We start from the raw sequence: 18,179 nt of genomic DNA on the forward strand, positions 1-18,179 counted from the left end.
TACACCATCTACTCAATTAGCAAAAAAATCCAATTTCATTAACGTACGTCTCCATTTTCAATCAAGTTCCAACAAAGGAATTCTTTCTTCTTCAGTTCTTCCATCTCAACTATTTTCCTGGTTTCCTTATATTGACTGTTAGTTTATGATTTAGACCATAGTCAGTAAACAATATGAAACAAAGAAAACGCGTATGGATTTTATAGCTTATTTTTTGGATAAGACAATCAATAGGGTTGTTGATGGTCCATCTCAGACTTCTATTCTCAACCAGAACTCAGAAACAATGAGCTGGTGTACTTCATGTGGGACATCTAAAATTACAATGCCTTCTAAACAAACTCGTTAAGTGGCAGGTGTCTATGCCATGTGTGGTCAGCTGGGTCGGGACAGTATAAAAATCCAACTTTCAGATAAGTAGCAATCTCGCAATTGTTTGTAAAATAGAGAGCAATGTAATAAATCAGAGGAGAAACATTTGAATTTCAATGTACAAATAGAGAGTTTTACTCCTCCATCAACTATGTTATTAAATAATACCTTTTTAACCGTGATCGTAATAATTAAAACTATATAGGGATATCATTGTAAAACGAATCAGGATTTCTTGTTCCCACTTTTAGAAAATCCGCAAGAATATGAAGATCTTTTCTAGCTAATTTTACACAAAACATTTTTTCTTTGGTCAGCTCATTCATAACTTGTGATGGTCTTAAAAAGCCAATGATGACCAAAAACATTACTGGAAAATGTCTGACCCATGTCTTTCAATTTGTTTATATAAATATCAATCTATTTTTTTTGCTCCTTCAATATAGTACATTGGATAGAATTAAATGTGTTGTCAAGAGAAATGTCTTAATCTTTTAGAAACTAGCTACTTTAGTAGAACATTTGGGTTAAATCTTCTTCTTGCATTTGCATGAACAATCAAGTACTAAATGCTATTTTACTTCAGCTCAAGCCTTAAACAAATGAAAATATATAATTCTTTCTAACAAAACAGTGATCTTAAGAGTTGCAAAAATAGACGTACATCTATCATCTATGCACGATATTGTCAGTCAGTGATACTGATAGTTCCAGTTACTCTGATTTTTGCTTATCTCTCCTTCGTTTAGTTTTTGCATGTTTACACCTCCTTAGTTACTAAACATGCACCCGAAAAAGAAAAGGATACTTGCTCTTAAATTGTTTGATATAATTTGCTTCATCCGCTTCTCCACTCTTTTGCAATCGTTTTGGTAGACAGTACTGACTTACTTTACAGTTATGAACTAATTCCACATTAATGTTTGTATAGATCGAGCGTTAGTTGGTTGGATAGTATAATTTTTCTCATTTTAATTAATCATTTGCATTCAAAATAAATTAATAAATGTAAACAGAAGCAACATAATTATGGAGTTAGCAGCCAAAGTGCGTGAAAAAACATGTATCCTCCTGACTTTATCAAACCCCTTATTTTATTACAAGCTTTAAGTACTGCACAACAACAAAAGAGTGGACGTCAGTATCATTCTTACTCCCTGTCCAATTATCCCACTGCTCTGTGCTCTCTACACTTGACATATAAACTCACTCTCTAGTCTCTCCAGCAAAGACAAAGAGTAAAGTGAATATATTGGCAAAAATGAGAGCTTATTTGCTACTGATTCACAAGCTTCTTCTCTCTCTAACCCTCATTTCTTCTCTTCTCTCTCCAACCCACTTCACATCTTTCGGATCCCAGACAAACCCAAAGCTCGTTATCACTGAAGGTACAAAACGTATATACACATGTAGCTGCAAATAACACCTCTAGCTTCTTCAGCTTTCAAGTTCATGCTCTTTTTCTAACTTGTCTTCAAACTTTTGTAACTTTGTTTTTTACAGTGAATGCATTAAAAGCAATTGCAACCAAACTAGGAAAGAGAGGCTGGGATTTTACGGTGGATCCTTGTAGTAATAAAGGTAATTGGACTCCAATTACTATACCAAAAGGATTCGAGAACCTTATCGAGTGTGATTGTTCTTTCAAGAAGAATTCCACGTGTCATGTCACCAAGATGTATGGCATTCTATCCTTTTCTTACTCCACTTCTACTACAACAATATATCATCTTTTTGCCTCAAATTTTATGTCCATCTCGATATTTTTGTTTAACGTTGTCAGTTTTTTTCTTTTCTCGTTCTTATCGTCCACACGTTAAAATCCCACGTGGAATATTTTTTTCGAGAATAATTAGGTCACGTGTCTGTTTGGTGTGTCTAGTGACAACTGTAAAGCACCCCCTCAATAATTATCAATCCAGATTGCGTGTCGTCCTTTGACCATTGACTTTTGGCATTGTCGGCTTAATAAGAAAGTCAAGTATCTCGTCCTACAATTACAATTAGCCGATTTTTGTAAGTGTATCGTATGTATGTATCTGCATTTTGGTCAATTACACTGACTGTTTTTGAAAAATACGTATATATATATTTATAAAATTTTTAAGGAAGTCAATGTATGAGGTCAACGAGGAGGTGAGAATGATAAACGAGCAGATATGAAGTCAATGGGCAATGCAGAAAAGTAAAAAAAAATGATCTCGTAGAATAGGTATTTTGTTGGACTTTATTGATAAAGGAGAGTATGGACAGCCATGCATGTCCTTTCAAATGAGAATCAACCCAGATGATGTGACTGTCATTCTATTGAGCAATATAACTTTGCTTTTGGACTCTATTGATTAGTACAGTAGTACACTAGTAATTGTCATGATAATAATTGAAACGAATAGGAATAGATGTGTTGCAAAATATATTCAAAAAAACCATCCGAAGTCAGCTGGGATTGGCTGGTGGAGAAAGAGAAAAGAGGAGAGAGAGTTTGAGTTGTTAATTTATTTTCACCAACCAATCATAATTGACTTCGGACGTTTTTTTGTGCTGGACCGTGTGTATTAGCTCTATCCAAATATATTACTAGTTCTTAAGCAATTTAAATGTGAAAAATGAATTTGTCTCGTTACGGACCTTTGTTTACATTATATATAAAGACGATCATTTTCTTGCCAGGAAAAAATTTACACTCACAAGGAGAAAAGATATTTATGTTATGTGGTGATTTATCGTGTTTATGTTGATATATTTATGCTAATGAGAGTAAAAGCCCATATTGGAACTAAGTAATCTTAGAACGTTCTTGTGAGAACTGAAAATTTTGAGAGTAGAGATTTGGTTGGTGTTAGGGAATTACGATACTAATCGATCCCCACTACACAGATAATTTGTAATATGAACACGCTACTACTCTAGACAAATTCTAAATTATCTATTACAACCAACCTAGCATGCAAATCTCCGTGCCCACAAATGCTTGTTCCGTTTTCCAGTAACAATAGCGCGGGTGCACCTTGGGCTAAGAGCAATCTGAGCGCCTGCGCGCTCAGACCTCTTTACGCCAACAGAACTGATTTCTCTCCTATTCCTCATTCTCATGTGAGGGATAACTCCAAGACTTGGGATCGTCTTTTACTTAGACTGCAATAACATGTCCAAACAAGCACGAACATATTAAAGAGTCTTGCAAAAGAGTTTGTGGAGTATTTGAGTTCAACTCATGTACCCTACGACATTCATGGTTTTAGGTTGGATCATGAAGTGAATTATTTATTCTCCTGGTATTTGAAGAAATGTTTACATCATTGATGAAGTTTGCTGGAAGTGCATTGCTTTTATAATGAAGTTCCTTCTGTTGCAGATGGCTAAAAGCTCAAAATCTATCTGGATTCCTCCCACCAGAACTTAATAAGCTTCGCTTCCTCAAAAGCCTGTAAGCAAATATCCTCTACTCAAAGTTTCTCTGTCCCTTACGTTGTCTTATCATAGATGATAACACTGTTAATCTTCAAATCTATTATACAGTGATCTTGGTCGCAACATACTTAGTGGCTCAATGCCTTCTGAATGGGCTACAATGCAATTGGAAGAACTGTAAGCTCACACCATTTCTTTATCAATACTTAGGATAGTAAACTCACTAAGTAGACTAACGAAACTGACTGCTTTCTTCAAAATCCAGCTCAGTAATGGGAAACCGCTTATCGGGGCCATTCCCCAAAGTCCTTTCAAGCATCATCACTCTCAAAAATCTGTAAGTTATTATTTCATATAGTTCATCCTTTTCATGTTTGTGTAGTATTAGCTAATTGTTTTCCCTTTCCATTGTGTTGACCATGTACGTTGCAGGAGTATTGAAGGAAACCACTTCTCAGGCATCCTTCCTGCAGAACTTGGAAACTTAATCAATTTGGAGAAACTGTAATCATCTGCCTTTTTAATGTTTTATCAAATTGCCACATTTTATGTCCACGTCTAGGATTTGCTTCCCTTTCACAGAGGCAATCTTTCAAAATTTTAAAACAACAGATTCATCACCTTGACAAAGTATCACACCAGAACAATAAGAATAGGTGGTCGTAATGTTGTTAGTCACTGGCTTGTATACAAAACTATATTATAGTTATTAACCTCTATACTTCATGAGGTCCTTCGTAGCATCATTCTGTTTGGCATGTGGCAATTGTGAAAGGGAGACCAGTCCTAGGCAAGGTTGACCAGATACTAACTTGATCTTTTCTATATCAGTGTAATATCATCGAACCAGTTTACAGGGCAATTGCCTAAGAGACTTGCGAATTTGATTAATTTGACTGATCTGTAAGTATATACACCCTCTTTTGTCACGTCAGTTTACTGGAACAAGAACCATTACTGAATGTCTTTTCAATAATTGTAGAAGAGTTAGCGACAATAATATCAGTGGGAGAGTACCTGATTTCATCAGGAATTGGACACAGATGGAAAGATTGTAAGCAACATATATTTACACCTTACGACATAATAGAACTGTTTCTGTATGACTTACACTTTACTGACTGATATTTGGCTTTGTATGTTCTAGGCATATACAGGGAAGCTCTCTTGAGGGGCCTATACCTGCAGGCATTTCTGCATTGACTAGCTTGAGTGATCTGTAAGTATGTCTTTCTAATTCATTTTCCTGATAGCAAATCGTTAACCCCGATGAGTACATAAAGAATCTAAGCTGCTGCTTCTTCCCAAAAGTTGCAACACCACAATTGTGTAACTTATATTACAAATTTAGGATGTTAAAATTCCAAAGAAATTTACAAATAGCACTCTTTTCTGAAGCTATAGTTTCCATTCCATGTCCCAAAAGCAGGAATTTATGGAGACCACAGGAGTAACTTTTTATCCGCAAGTACTTTTAGATACTACTTTTGGATGTCTATATGGTCAAATGATGTACTTTTATATAATGTGCAGGAGGATTACTGATTTAAAGGGTACAGGATTTGATTTCCCACAGTTGAGTACAATGAAATCCATGAAAACATTGTAAGTTAAACTTCTTAGGATAAACACTCCATTTTTTTTTTCATTTTTAAGATATTCCCTACCACCATATATTTTCTTTGATTATATTCTAAGTCTACTTCTAAAATGTAGGATACTGAGGAATTGTATGATTCATGGAAGCATTCCTAAATATATCGGGGAACTGGAAAAGCTGAAAAACCTGTAAGTCTTTTTACTTTATTATCCGAATAATTTTTTGGTTGGCTGCATGCATTTGCTTTACGTAGATTTTTGGCTATTGTTCAATCATTGAAGGGTCTGAGTTGGAGGTTGCAAGGAAATATGCATATGTACTACTTCAACCAGTTATCGATCCCACTATGTTAAATATTTAATGTGGAAATCCATATCCCAAAATTCCAAAATCCTAAGTCCCTATCCCGAGGATCTAAAGTAAGCCATGGTTACACAGTAAATCCACATCCCTGTTACAATTTTCAATCAACTTTAAATGAAAATATTAATCTCTGAAATTTTTATATTAACTTATGTTATAAAGAACCAATTTTTTTTCTATTACCAGAGCCAAACCAAATGGTATATCAACTTTGTGCACCTTTAACATTTGATATCACCAGATTTCTTTCAGTACGAACTGTAGCTTTATCTCACATGCATTTTCGTGTGTGTGTGTGTCTTTTGTTTAATGCAGAGACTTAAGCTTCAACAACTTGACTGGTGAAATTCCATTATCTTTCGCAAATTTAGTAAAAGTGGACTTCATGTAAGTTGATTTTCTAAAAAATTGTTACTGGCACCTTATCCTCATTAACGTCAGTGTTGCACTTTTTGTTTTTTCTAATTAGATATCTGACCCGGAACATGCTTACTGGAGCTATACCTGCATGGGTCTTGGGAAGAAATAAAAATGTGTACGTATATGTCCTTAATATTCATGTCTTTATTTTATTTGTTACTTTGTATGGCACTTGAAATGATTTCAGGATTATTTGGATTGATTGTTGATTGGTACAGAGGTCGGTCGACTTAGGCAAACTAATTATCACTCTTTAAGAGCTACTCTAAACTGTAGACTCAGTTAGGTTCCCCAGCTTAGTTTACCTCTGTAGTTATTTAACTTAAAGTGCCTATCTGAGTTTCTATACTCAGGATACTTTTAGTTTCCATCAGCTCTTCTAACCACTTGAGCAATCCCCTTTAATCTATTATTTTTTTTTGCAAAAGGTAGAAGTGTTAAATTGTCAATTTCTCCATAAGCTCGAACTTATGTGAAGGGTCAATTTTATTAATATATTAATATATTAGAGGCTCATATATGTCAAGACTCTCCCTCAGCGGGACACGCTGGAAATACACAAGTAGAAGGACTAGACAGAAATACACAGGTAGAAGGACTGGACATCTTCACCTGGTAGGAGTTGAACCCTCTTGACCTCTTCACCGGTAGGAGTTGAACCCGAGACCTCTTAGAAACCAGTGGCTCTGATACTATGTTAAATTGCCAATTTTTCCATAAACTCGAACTTATGTGAATGGTCAATTTTATTAATATATTAGAAGTTCATATATGTCCACAAGAAGGCGCATGCCTAAACAAGTACACTTTCTTCTTATGTTTTTAGGAGCTTCTTATGTTGATTTAGAACAAAATGACCTTACATGGTGATCATCTTCTTTAGGGGATGTTTCTTATAACAATTTCACGTGGGAAGGCACTGGTCCAAGAGAATGTTCTAATGGGAATGTGTAAGTCTTTTGTGTTTTCTTTGTTCATTTTTATGGATATAAAGCAATTATTTGCTCTCTAACTTTGATCTTTCGCGTTCCATCAGTAACTTGCTGGAGAGCTATTTCACAACAAAAAATAAGTTGTAAGATACTATTTCCCTTACTGTGATTTTGTGCTGTAAGCTGTTAAATAAAATGCATAACTGTGGATTGGTTTACTGGTCTCCTGCATCAAGCTTTTCTGTAATATACTGACGATGCTTAATCTCTAATTTTTTCTGTTATAGATTTAAAAGCAAAGTTCATTCCTGTTTAAAGGAAAATTTCCCCTGTGATTCTTCAAAAAGTAAGTCAATCATCTTGAATATGCGTATACTAACTTGAACTTCTCTGTTTATCTTGGTGTTCTATCTGAATTGCTTCCTTTCTCAGTTTGCATGTATCACTATAATTTCAACTAGTAGTCAGCAAAATTAAGTACTATACAAATATTTGAAAACTTAAAACTAGTATGCTTACTGGAATCAGAAAGTGATTGGAACAAACATATCATGCGACTGAAAATGAAATCTGAAGAAGATGACAAAGACACCATTCAATTTAGCAACTAACCAAAAATACATGTAAGATCTGAATTTACGAAGTATTGCTGAATGCTACTTAACAAAAAGACTTTATGTCCCACATATACAGACAAGAAACTCCAACACAGTCCAACACTTTCCCACACAGATCAAACACATTAATTGTGGGGCCTCTCCATTAGTTATTTTTCACAAAATTTTTTACTTCCAAAACGTGAAAAGATGATTGCCTGATACAAACTTATCAAGTGATGTATCCTTTCATTACCGAACCAATTTCACGCCGAAGAAAACTTTTTTGTTTCTCTATATCCTTGTCTATGTTCAAATACAGGTTTGTGTTTATGTGCGTAAACGTATTGATACACACAAACTTATATCAAGTACATGTTCAGAAGTGACAAACTTTTAACTATACATTTAACATATGGTTCTCAAGGAACAAGAATGAAGTACATCTAGCTATCAAGTACAATGTTTTAACATATTTGGTCTTGCCGAAAGAGTCTTGTAGGACATTAGTTACTGAGTAAGATTCTTATACATGTGGCACTAACTTCTTCACATTGTAGTCAAATGTTACTTGATTATACATAATCAGATTTGTGATTCTTTTTTATTTACTTTTCCCCAACGTTTCTATTTGGTAAGTAATAGACTTCCAAACAACAATTTCAAACATTTTATAAGTATCTAGATAAGTTCATATCACCATTTGTCCATTCCCAAGAAAAAAATCCTCGCTATGGGAAAAAGAAGAAAGTCATGATTGATGATTAAGATTTTATATTGACTTCATATTCCCTGAAACATCATTAGCTCTGATCTAATAAGTTATGTCTAACATGTTTCACCCTTCTCTCTTACAGAAATTTATTCCTTGAACATTAACTGTGGCGGTAATGAAGTATCTGTCAATAGTGTATCCAAGTATGAAGCAGACACAGAACAAACTGGTGCTTCAAAATTCTATTATGGTCCCGACCGAACTGGGCATTTAGCAGCACAGGGAGCTTCATGGACAATGATCTTGATCACGGATGTCTATGTTGAAAGAAACACTTCTGTTATCTCCAATGTCTCTGGTCCCATCTCAGAATTGTACATGACAGCACGTGTTTCCCCATTGTCTCTAACTTATTATGGGCTTTGTCTTGGAAGCGGAAATTACACTGTGAAACTCTACTTTGCGAAATTATTTTTCAAAATGACAGTTCATTTAGAAGCCTTGGGAGGCGTGTATTTGATGTTTACATTCAGGTGATTTTACACTATAGGATTCCATATTACCTTACCATTATGTTAGTTATGAATGTAAGAAATTTTCTCTATTTCATTATATTTTGCAACTAGTGTATTATGTCTTCCTTGCCTTGCATTGCACTTGAATAAAGTTTCTTTCTCTTCAGGGGCACTTGGTCCTCAAGGATTTTGATATTGTAGTTGAGGCTGGTGGTCCTAATAAACCAATTGTAAAGACCTTCAATGCTTCTGTGCAAAGTAACACTTTAAAGATTCATTTCTATTGGGCTGGGAAAGGGACAACAGGCATCCCAAATAGAGGAGTTTATGGTCCTCTCATATCAGCTATATCAGTGGATCCCAGTATGTTATCCTTACTTAATACCCTGATGAGTCTTCTTTGTACTTGTAGACAAATTGACGATTTGAAACACATCAAAATTAACAATTTGAAATGCTTGAATGTGGTAATTATTATTTATTAGTACCATGGGAAACTAACAGACTAACAGGAAAACAATTAGTATATTGAGCTTAAGAAAGGTACATATCTGATTGCGGTGGACAGAGAGCTGATGGTATCAACGACTCTATCAGTTTCTTGAGAATACTTCTACTTGATTTTTCATTTGGTTTTTATAGGTTTCAATTTGCAATTTTTTTTTTTTTTTTTTTGGTCTTAGTTTACTTGCTTCACCTTCTAACCAGTCACCTTGTTTCTGAATTGCTAAGATTGCTGAATTCGTTTTTTTTTTTTTTTTTCTTTTGCTCAGACTTCAAACCTCCTTCAATCAAGAAGACTCCTATTGCACTGGTGGTTGGTGTATCAGCTTCAGCGTTACTTATTGTCCTTCTAGTTGCATGTATCCTCTGGAGGAAAGGCTGTCTGGGAAGCAAAGCCTCCATGGACAGAGGTAGGAGAAACTCAAGAACATTCCTCTCCAAAATTTCAGCTACCTTAACTGCGATATTCACTGGATTTTGTGTCCCCTTTCAAATTCTTAATAACAATTATTTAATATTTACAACCAATATAAGGAATAGTGAAATAAAAGTTTTCCTTCCTTTCTATCACAAATATCCCACCTTTAGGATGCACCTTACTAGGCTCTAGTGAGAAATTAGATGAAGTTTTGATCAATTCCAGAGATGCTCTTCACTAACGAGTCTAATACCATGCTAAAAGATTTCTTATTTTGGAATGAAGATAATCTTTTTTTATGCTACATGAACTTTTAAATTTGCCTTTAAATTTTTTGAAGGCCCCCTATAATTGAACAATTTAGATAATATTTATAAGATTAGATTGTTAAAAGACTGACTCTGGATGCCTAAATTTGTGCAGATCTAAGAAGCCTAGATCTTAAAACAGGATCGTTCTCCTTAAGACAGATCAAAGCCGCAACCCAGAATTTCGATGTGGAGAACAAACTTGGAGAAGGTGGTTTTGGTTCAGTTTACAAGGTATTATTGTTCCTGGAGATGAGGTTAATGTATCTTGGTGCCCATTTTCTTTGTTATCTTAAATACTCTATGGTACTACAAGGGGTTAAAAACCCTTTGTGCGGAATAGTTAAGGTTTTAAACTAATGTCACAAGTAATTTCAAAAGGTCTCATTCCCACAAAAGTCTCATACTTAGAGCTTTACTGTCAAGTTTAGGTTGCTATTGTGTGAATGGACCACTTTTCCAGAAACATTTGATGATGAAACATATTTCTGATATGCCAAAGATGTATTGAAACTTGAAAGCCATTCTTACTGATATATATTGGCAATCTTCTTCTCTAAATGATCCCCTGAATTTTGTGGTTTGACTTAAATGCTTCAATCTGTGCTTTCAAATTCATATACAACTATACACGAACATTTTGGTTGTTGGATGCAGGGTTTATTAGCAGATGGATCATTTGTTGCTGTGAAGCAACTTTCTGCAAAATCTAAACAAGGAAGCCGTGAATTTGTGAATGAAATTGGAATGATTTCTGCATTGCAACATCCAAACCTTGTGAAGCTTTATGGATGTTGTACAGAAGGCAATCAATTATTGTTGGTATATGAATATATGGAAAATAATTGTCTGTCCCGTGCTCTATTTGGTAAGCTCCGTGCTTGCAACTTTCTTAGATGTTTATTTGAATGCTAACAATTACAGTATAGTTGATGTAGTTACAGGTACTGAAGGAACTATTCTGGTTATGTGTAGGTCAAGATGCAACACGTCGTTTGAATTTGGATTGGCCAACTAGGAAAAATATTTGCATAGGCATAGCTAGAGGTTTGGCTTATCTTCACGAAGAATCTAGGTTGAAGATTGTGCATAGAGACATTAAGACTAGCAATGTATTGCTTGATAAGGATCTCAATGCTAAGATTTCTGACTTTGGTTTGGCAAAGCTTCATGAGGATGGGAATACCCACATCAGCACTCGGGTAGCTGGCACAATGTGAGTTATTCTTCTCCATTGCCATTTCAGTTGAATATGTTATATCGTTAGTTTGCCTACTTGAGAAATGGTAGATAGTTGAATGATTATTTAGAAACATAACCAATATAAACGCATTAGTGCCTAATCCACAGTTTAATTATTTGACTTTTCTGCAGTAAATATCACAAATAGCAAGTCTCCCTCTCGTATCTTCATTAGCACGTATCTTCGTTAGAGTTACAATTTTATTTATGCTCAGTGTGGTAACTGAAATGTGTACCTGAAAGGGAAACTCTCTTTGGCTAACCTTGATGACATTGAATTGGAATTATTTCTTCTGTTTTTTTGGCAGAGGCTATATGGCTCCAGAATGTATGCGATCGTGGTTACTTGACTGTTAAAGCAGATGTTTATAGTTTCGAGTTGTTGCGTTTGGAAATTGTAAGTGGAAAGAGCAACACAAACTATAGACCAAAGGAGGAATTTGTTTATCTTCTTGACTGGGTAAGAAAACCTCCCTACTCATCTGTCTATACGTCGGAGTCATTTCACTATACTGGCTTATCTGCTGAACCCCTTACATTTTTTTATGAGTTGTTTCAGGCTTACGTTCTGCAAGAGAGAGGAAGTCTATTAGAGTTGATTGATCCGAACTTAGGCTCAGAGTTTTCTACAGAAGAAGCAATGGTGATGTTAAACGTGTCTCTCTTATGCACCAATGCATCACCTACACTTAGACCTACCATGTCTCAAGTGGTTAGCATGCTTGAAGGAAGAACTCCCATTCAGGACCTACTTTCTGATCCTGGGTTTTCAACTATTGATTCGAGAGTTAAGGCCATTCGCAATCATTTCTGGCAGAATCCAAACCTGACCCAAAGTATGTCAACCAATGGGCCCTTCACTGATTCTTCAACGTCAAATGGAGATAGAGAGGAGAGTGCAGCCAATAGGCCTTATACTAATTCATCAATGTCAAATGCAGACAGAGAGGTCAGTGGACATCTTATATCAACCAATGGGTCATATTCAATATCAGATCCAGGCACAGATGAAAGCGGACACCGTTTAACAGTTAGTTCAGTTGGGTCAGTTCATTAAGGATGCAGCAAGAATTAACACGACGGATCTGGTGTGGATATGACATCTACAAGTGCCACTGAAGTATCTAACTGTATCACTTTTTTTTTTTTTTTGATGGTGAAGTATCTAACTGTATCACAGAGATACACAGAACACATATCTGGCCATCATAGCTTTTGTTGTTTCCATTGATGATCGTCAGAGTAGTGTAAGACAAGAATACTAGTCATTTTAGAGGCTAAGTTAGTATATATACAAACTAATATAGAGAATTATATTGGTGCAAGCTCCCTATTATAAAGAAAGATGACCGGGCTGTTGTCTTAAGAACTTTTAAACTAGGTTACACCAATTAGAAACAGCGCATTTAGCTAATTCATCAGGAAGAACAGCAGCGTGAATGAGCTTCATTGTAAGCAAGGGCGTAGCTTTCTTGTTTTCCCACGCAATCCCTAAAGCCTATTGAGCAATTTTCTTACATACACCATAAGAGCATTCCCAATCCAAGTGGATATAGTGGGAATGTGAAAATATTAACTTCCAAATGGTTCAAAACTTTTGCCCAATGCAAAGGTGAATATAAAGGTGACTATTTTCCCAAGGCAAAACGAAGGTGAAACCTTCAACCGAGATAGTGGTTGAGTTGTGAATTTCGGACGGGATGTTGGATTCCGTCTCGTGTGTGTGTGTTTTTTTTTTAAAAAAAATTGGTTTTTTTTTTCAGACGGGATGTTGGATTCTGTCTAGCGTGTTTTCAGTATTTTTTTTTTAAATTTCAGATAGGATGTTTCATTCCGTCCGGCGTGTTTTTTCTATTTTTATATTCAGATGAATCCAACATTCGTCCGAAATTATTTTTCACCTTTACATTGGGCAGCCTTACTTTGTTTTTCACCAAAACGGTGGAAAAAAGGGAAAATAAGTCTACGTAAAGGTGAATAATAGTGGCTTGCATTGAGAATGCTGTTAATGAGACAATTATATGCATTAAGGTGAAATAGAAAGGTAACTACGACCCATATCAACTTATATCAAGTCTATTTGTGCAAATGTTTATTGACCAAATTGGACCTTCAAATTTTGCTTTAAATAGGTTTAAACTAACTCAGATACTTACGTTAAGAATTTAATTGTACACAACTTCAACGGCCCAGATTCATCATTCACAATCTTTCCCCCACACATCCACAGCTCATATTAGGTAAGCAACATAAGATAAACACTCCCCGATCACAACACGTAACTAACTCCCTTCATTTTTTTTTTCTTAAAAAAAATAAAACCTAAAAACAAAAAACTCTCTTTTGCAGTTTTTTTTTTCCTTGTCCTCGTTAACATCAACAAAATTTTTTATTTATTAAAACGTACTCTTCAATCACCGACGAATAACAACCGTTGGATCAATCTCAAAGGTATTCTCGATCATATTTGGTCTGTTTTGAAGTGGAAATAAAAAAACATGACTTAAATTGATTAGATTTTTTTTTAATGTTATGTTTGAAATTGTTTTGAATTGTACAGGTGGAGTTGATTGAATAATATTGAATGTTGGAGTTAAAGTGAAAGGATATAATGGTATGTGGAAATTTGAAAGAGTTTTAATGTTGTTGATATTATGGAAAGTTAGGCAATGTATTGAATTGGATTGGATTCATTCATTAATAATTGAAGTGCTCGAGTTTACTATTTGGACCATTTTGCTATTTCAATTTTGTTAACGGAATAATGTTTATGATGTTATTTTGTTCTGAAAAGAAAATGAGTTGTCAAGCAAATGCAAATAATCACGAGGTTTTCACGTGTGATTAAAAAATGAAAGAAGTTTTAACAAGACACACAACCCTAGTTCTATAAATTCCGTCAAATCGTAAACCCCGAATTGACTAAATTAGCTAGTCTGCTTTTGTTGCTGCTGTGAATTGAGTAAGTTTTCTTAACTTTTAGCTTAATCCGTCCATGTTATTTTTGTTTGAAAACTCAGTGATTTTTATGTTCTTTAAAAAACATGTGTGAAATTATGTCTACCAGGTTGTCATTCTGTTAACAAATTTAGATGGAATGATAGCGATGGTTTAAATTGCAAACTACGGTTGAAGTACACTCTTTTTGACAGAAAAAAAAGTTCACGGTCTAATTGGCAAAGTCAAGCAAATTATCCCCTTTGATCATTAAGTGTTTGTGTTTTTTGCTGATATATCCTATTTTCTGCATACAATATTTTCCCATGCTTCATATGGAGATTCAGGAAAGTAGTTGGCTTCAAGCCTTGAAGAGAGTGGTGTCTTCAATTGGGTTTTTGGGTTGTATTTCTATCTACTTATTATTTTAGTAAGTTAGTCGTTGTTGTTCGTAGTATTACTTTATTTAAAGAGGAGGGATTCGCTAGGGTGATTCCTAACATTCATGATGAGGATAGAGAATATATCCAATACGATAAAAACAGACCTAAGCCGTCAATCGTTTGTTGCCCTTTTCACAATAAGGATTTGTGTGGAACTGTGGAAGAAAAGAGATTACAACACTAAAAAATGCTTCACTAGGTACGCCAACTAAGGAATAATTCCTTAAGATACTTCTCCTATCTATATTGGTAGACGGTCATACCAAGTGAAACTTATTTCTGAATACATGATCCTCAAGGATTGAAAAGATGGATTGAGGTTTCTTTCTTTTTGTTATTTTATGTTTTAGGTGTTGCGCATTACATAGGTGGAAATTTCCACGCCTTATTATCCTAATTTGTTCACTGTGAGGATTTCCACATGCTACACAGCCTTATGAAGAACTGGCACTCTGGAGTACAGTTACTAATGGCCTAATGGGTAATGGGCTCCTTGCAGTATCTTGCCATCTCTGTGGATTAAGTTGTTTGATTCGTGAATGTAAAGAGCTCGCACGTCTCAATAGGAGAGCTTGTGTTACCCTGTTTAGCCTTCACTTTTAATGAAAATAATTATTTAAACTATATTTTGTATAGAGAAACATAATGTTGATTGTTGGAAAGATCTCTGCAGTGCCATTTTACTATGGAGTAAGTTGTTTAATGCATGATGATAAATAGCTTTGCATGCTTGTTAGGAAAGTTGGTGTTTGACCTGTTTAATTAGGGTTGAAAACTACTTTATCCATTATATGCATTTGTTACCTAAAGTGTTCATTGTTGTTATAGTGATTTTTAAATGTTATACTTCAAAAAGGTTAGAAGAGGAAACATAAGAATGGCCTAGAGAATTACTGTTTGAATGTGAGTTTGTTCAAAGAATTCATAATTATGACAAGGCTGACTCGCACATTATCTGTAAGAAACTGCAATACTGAATATATACTCATTAGTTTTTCCTTGGCAGTCTTTCCAGAACAAGGGATTTTGGATGAAAAGTGGTAGTGTTTTTCCCGACGGTGAGATGCCTTATGATACTTCTTTCAGAATAGAACCAAAACGTCATCATCAATGGTTTTTAGATGCTTCTGATACAGAGTTGCTTCCCAGCAAGAAGTCAGCCGTTGAAGGTTCTGACAATAGACCAATTTCAGGAGTTCCAAATGTTAATGTTTCTTGGGAATCCCCTTCTAGTTTTCAATCACTTCCTGGCCATTTCACTGACCGGTTATTTGGAGAGCCTCCAAGGACTATCGATTTTGGTGGCAGAAATTTTCAGTCCGTCAATGCAGGGAATATGGATATTGGAAGAAGGGGTATTGAGGATCACTATGAGAACGATGCTTCCATTGCTTTATCAATGTCTCATACGATGCAAGATCCTGGACCATGTCTCAGCTATGGAGGAATTAGAAAAGTCAGAGTGAACCAGGTCAAGGACAATGACAATGGAATGTCTATGCAGATCCCGTACAGTAGAGGTGAATGCAATACCATATCTTTCAGTGGTTTTCAAGAAGCACGAGAGAAGAACCCTCCATCGTGCAGGCCGAATCAAGTTAACGACTCTGGCAATGGCATGTCAGTTCAAATGTTTAACAGATTTGATAGCAATACTATATCTTTCAGTGGGTATCAAGATGAACACGAGGCGAGTGTGCACTCGGTGAAGGATTCTGACAGTATCATGTCTATGCAGTTGAGTAATACCTTCAATAAAGGTGATAGCAGTACAATATCTTTCAGTGGTTTTCCAGTTGAACCAGGGATGAGCAACTATGACTTGTTAGTTCGTCAATCTTCACTTCAGCAATCGGAAGTTTTGAAGGAAAAGGAGGTTTCTGACACAACTACAGATTTAGTTGCAAGTGCTACCCCAGTGGCCACTGCCAGTGCTCCCAAGGCTAAGAGTGAGCCAAAAGTGTCTAAGAAGGTGCCTCCTAACAACTTTCCATCAAACGTCAGAAGCCTTCTAAATACTGGTATGCTTGATGGAGTTCCTGTGAAGTATATTTCGTGGCAGCATGAGGTAAATCTCATTTCTTGTAGTTTTAATCTTCACAATTCACATTACAGTGCCGTTTACTGACTTGTGCGGTTAATTACCATTGCGTGTAATAGGAGCTCGGAGGTGTTATCAAGGGTTCTGGATACTTGTGTGGCTGTAAATCATGCAACTATTCACAGGTCAGTCGATATAGATTTAGGTATCTAATAAAGGGAATGTGTTTGTCTGAAAATCATTCACTGTCGTGATTCAAATTTTTGTGTGCAGGCACTAAATGCCTACGAGTTTGAGAAGCATGCTGGTACCAAAACAAAACACCCAAATAATCACATATATTTTGAGAATGGAAAGACCATATATGCGATCGTACAAGAGCTCAAGAGTACACCTCACAACATGTTGTTCGATGCTATTCAAAATTGCACGGGGTCTCAGATCAATCAGAAGGCCTTCAAAACCTGGAAAGGTGATACACGTTGTTTCATCTTAGTTACTGTGAATTTGGACGTATTTGGAACTTTATTATTAAGTTTCGTATTTTGACCTTTTATACTTTCTGTTGTGATTGCTTCTTGCAAACAAATTCACTTTTTTGTTTTGTTTTTTCTAGAATCATTTCAAGCTGCAACTCGTGAACTTGAGCGAATATATGGGAAGGATTTATTGAAGCTAGCTTCTAATGACAATTAACGTGCCTTGTTTCTGTAGACAGTAGCCTAGACATTTTGGGTAAAGGGGAGCATACATCTTTTTGTATAAACTTGTGTATCCAGAGGTAATTGTTGGTAAATAGATTTTTATTGGTTGATTTCATAATTAGTTTTCCCTTCGATTTTGGATATGTGTGACTTTAAAATTTTTTAGTTGGAAGTTTGGAGCTAATAAAATTTAAGGTATGATGCCATTTCTGGTAATAACGTACATTTCTTAATGTAAGATACGGTGTAGAAGAGGACGGAAGCATTAGATGCTTGTCCTGGGCTACCACGAGAATATCCTCATAGGGATGAGGGTTCCGTTTGGATGTGTGATGTCCGAAAATCAAAAACAAAAAAGAAGAGAGAGGATGTGAGTTTGTTTTTTATTTTCATAATTATTTTTGTCAGATCATAGAAGTCTGTACTTGTGAGAGTGACTGAACTACTGAGAGAGGGATGTTTGAAAGCAGTTGAATTTGTAGTGAACGAGAAGGTAAATTAATTGGCTGGGAGGACTAGAAGGGTTTGTAATTTTGTACACTTGGAAGTTGGAACTGCAAACGAATATGAATTGAAAGATGAACGCGTCATGGGCCGAAGGTGTGAGTGTGACATTAACAGTACTATGATCTTGCAGCGATCTCAAGTACATGATGAT

The 18,179-nt window shown here is 35.5% G+C and overlaps 2 protein-coding genes across 3 annotated transcripts; both read left to right on the forward strand.

Annotated features, from left to right (window-relative positions):
- The first annotated feature begins 1,419 nt into the window (after positions 1–1,419).
- LOC147518863 (putative LRR receptor-like serine/threonine-protein kinase At1g07650) lies at positions 1,420–12,721 on the forward strand. Its single transcript, XM_086590562.1, is given in 28 exon segments — positions 1,420–1,760; positions 1,876–2,050; positions 3,728–3,799; positions 3,892–3,960; positions 4,049–4,120; positions 4,216–4,287; positions 4,615–4,686; positions 4,766–4,837; positions 4,931–5,002; positions 5,317–5,388; positions 5,500–5,571; positions 6,062–6,133; positions 6,216–6,281; positions 7,051–7,116; positions 7,203–7,241; positions 7,386–7,444; positions 8,552–8,665; positions 8,668–8,717; positions 8,719–8,869; positions 8,872–8,942; positions 9,092–9,287; positions 9,698–9,838; positions 10,270–10,388; positions 10,812–11,022; positions 11,130–11,370; positions 11,705–11,723; positions 11,725–11,856; positions 11,956–12,721. Coding segments are annotated over 28 exon segments (3,192 nt in total). The 5' UTR covers positions 1,420–1,633; the 3' UTR covers positions 12,454–12,721.
- Positions 12,722–13,665: 944 nt separating this feature from the next.
- Positions 13,666–17,740, forward strand: LOC147518864 (DNA-binding protein). Of its 2 annotated transcripts, none has more exons than XM_086590568.1 (6): positions 13,666–13,847; positions 13,957–14,010; positions 15,769–16,844; positions 16,937–17,002; positions 17,091–17,289; positions 17,434–17,740. In XM_086590568.1, the coding sequence occupies exons 3-6, from the start codon at positions 15,807–15,809 to the stop codon at positions 17,511–17,513; spliced, it is 1,383 nt and encodes a 460-aa protein (XP_086446694.1). In that variant the 5' UTR covers positions 13,666–13,847; positions 13,957–14,010; positions 15,769–15,806; the 3' UTR covers positions 17,514–17,740. The 2 variants fall into 2 exon arrangements, with proteins under 2 accessions (XP_086446694.1, XP_086446693.1); XM_086590567.1 differs by having other exon boundaries at positions 13,668–13,847; positions 15,783–16,844.
- The last annotated feature ends 439 nt before the right edge of the window (positions 17,741–18,179 follow it).

Source organism: Coptis chinensis, chromosome 2, assembly GCF_015680905.1.
Source record: "Coptis chinensis isolate HL-2020 chromosome 2, ASM1568090v1, whole genome shotgun sequence".
Classification (NCBI taxonomy): domain Eukaryota; kingdom Viridiplantae; phylum Streptophyta; class Magnoliopsida; order Ranunculales; family Ranunculaceae; genus Coptis; species Coptis chinensis.

Coding starts and splice junctions, on each gene's coding strand:
- LOC147518864 (XM_086590567.1), top strand. Junction 17,003..17,090: donor AATCATGCAACTATTCACAG/GTCAGTCGATAT, acceptor TTTTGTGTGCAG/GCACTAAATGCCTACGAGTT. Junction 17,290..17,433: donor GGCCTTCAAAACCTGGAAAG/GTGATACACGTT, acceptor TGTTTTTTCTAG/AATCATTTCAAGCTGCAACT.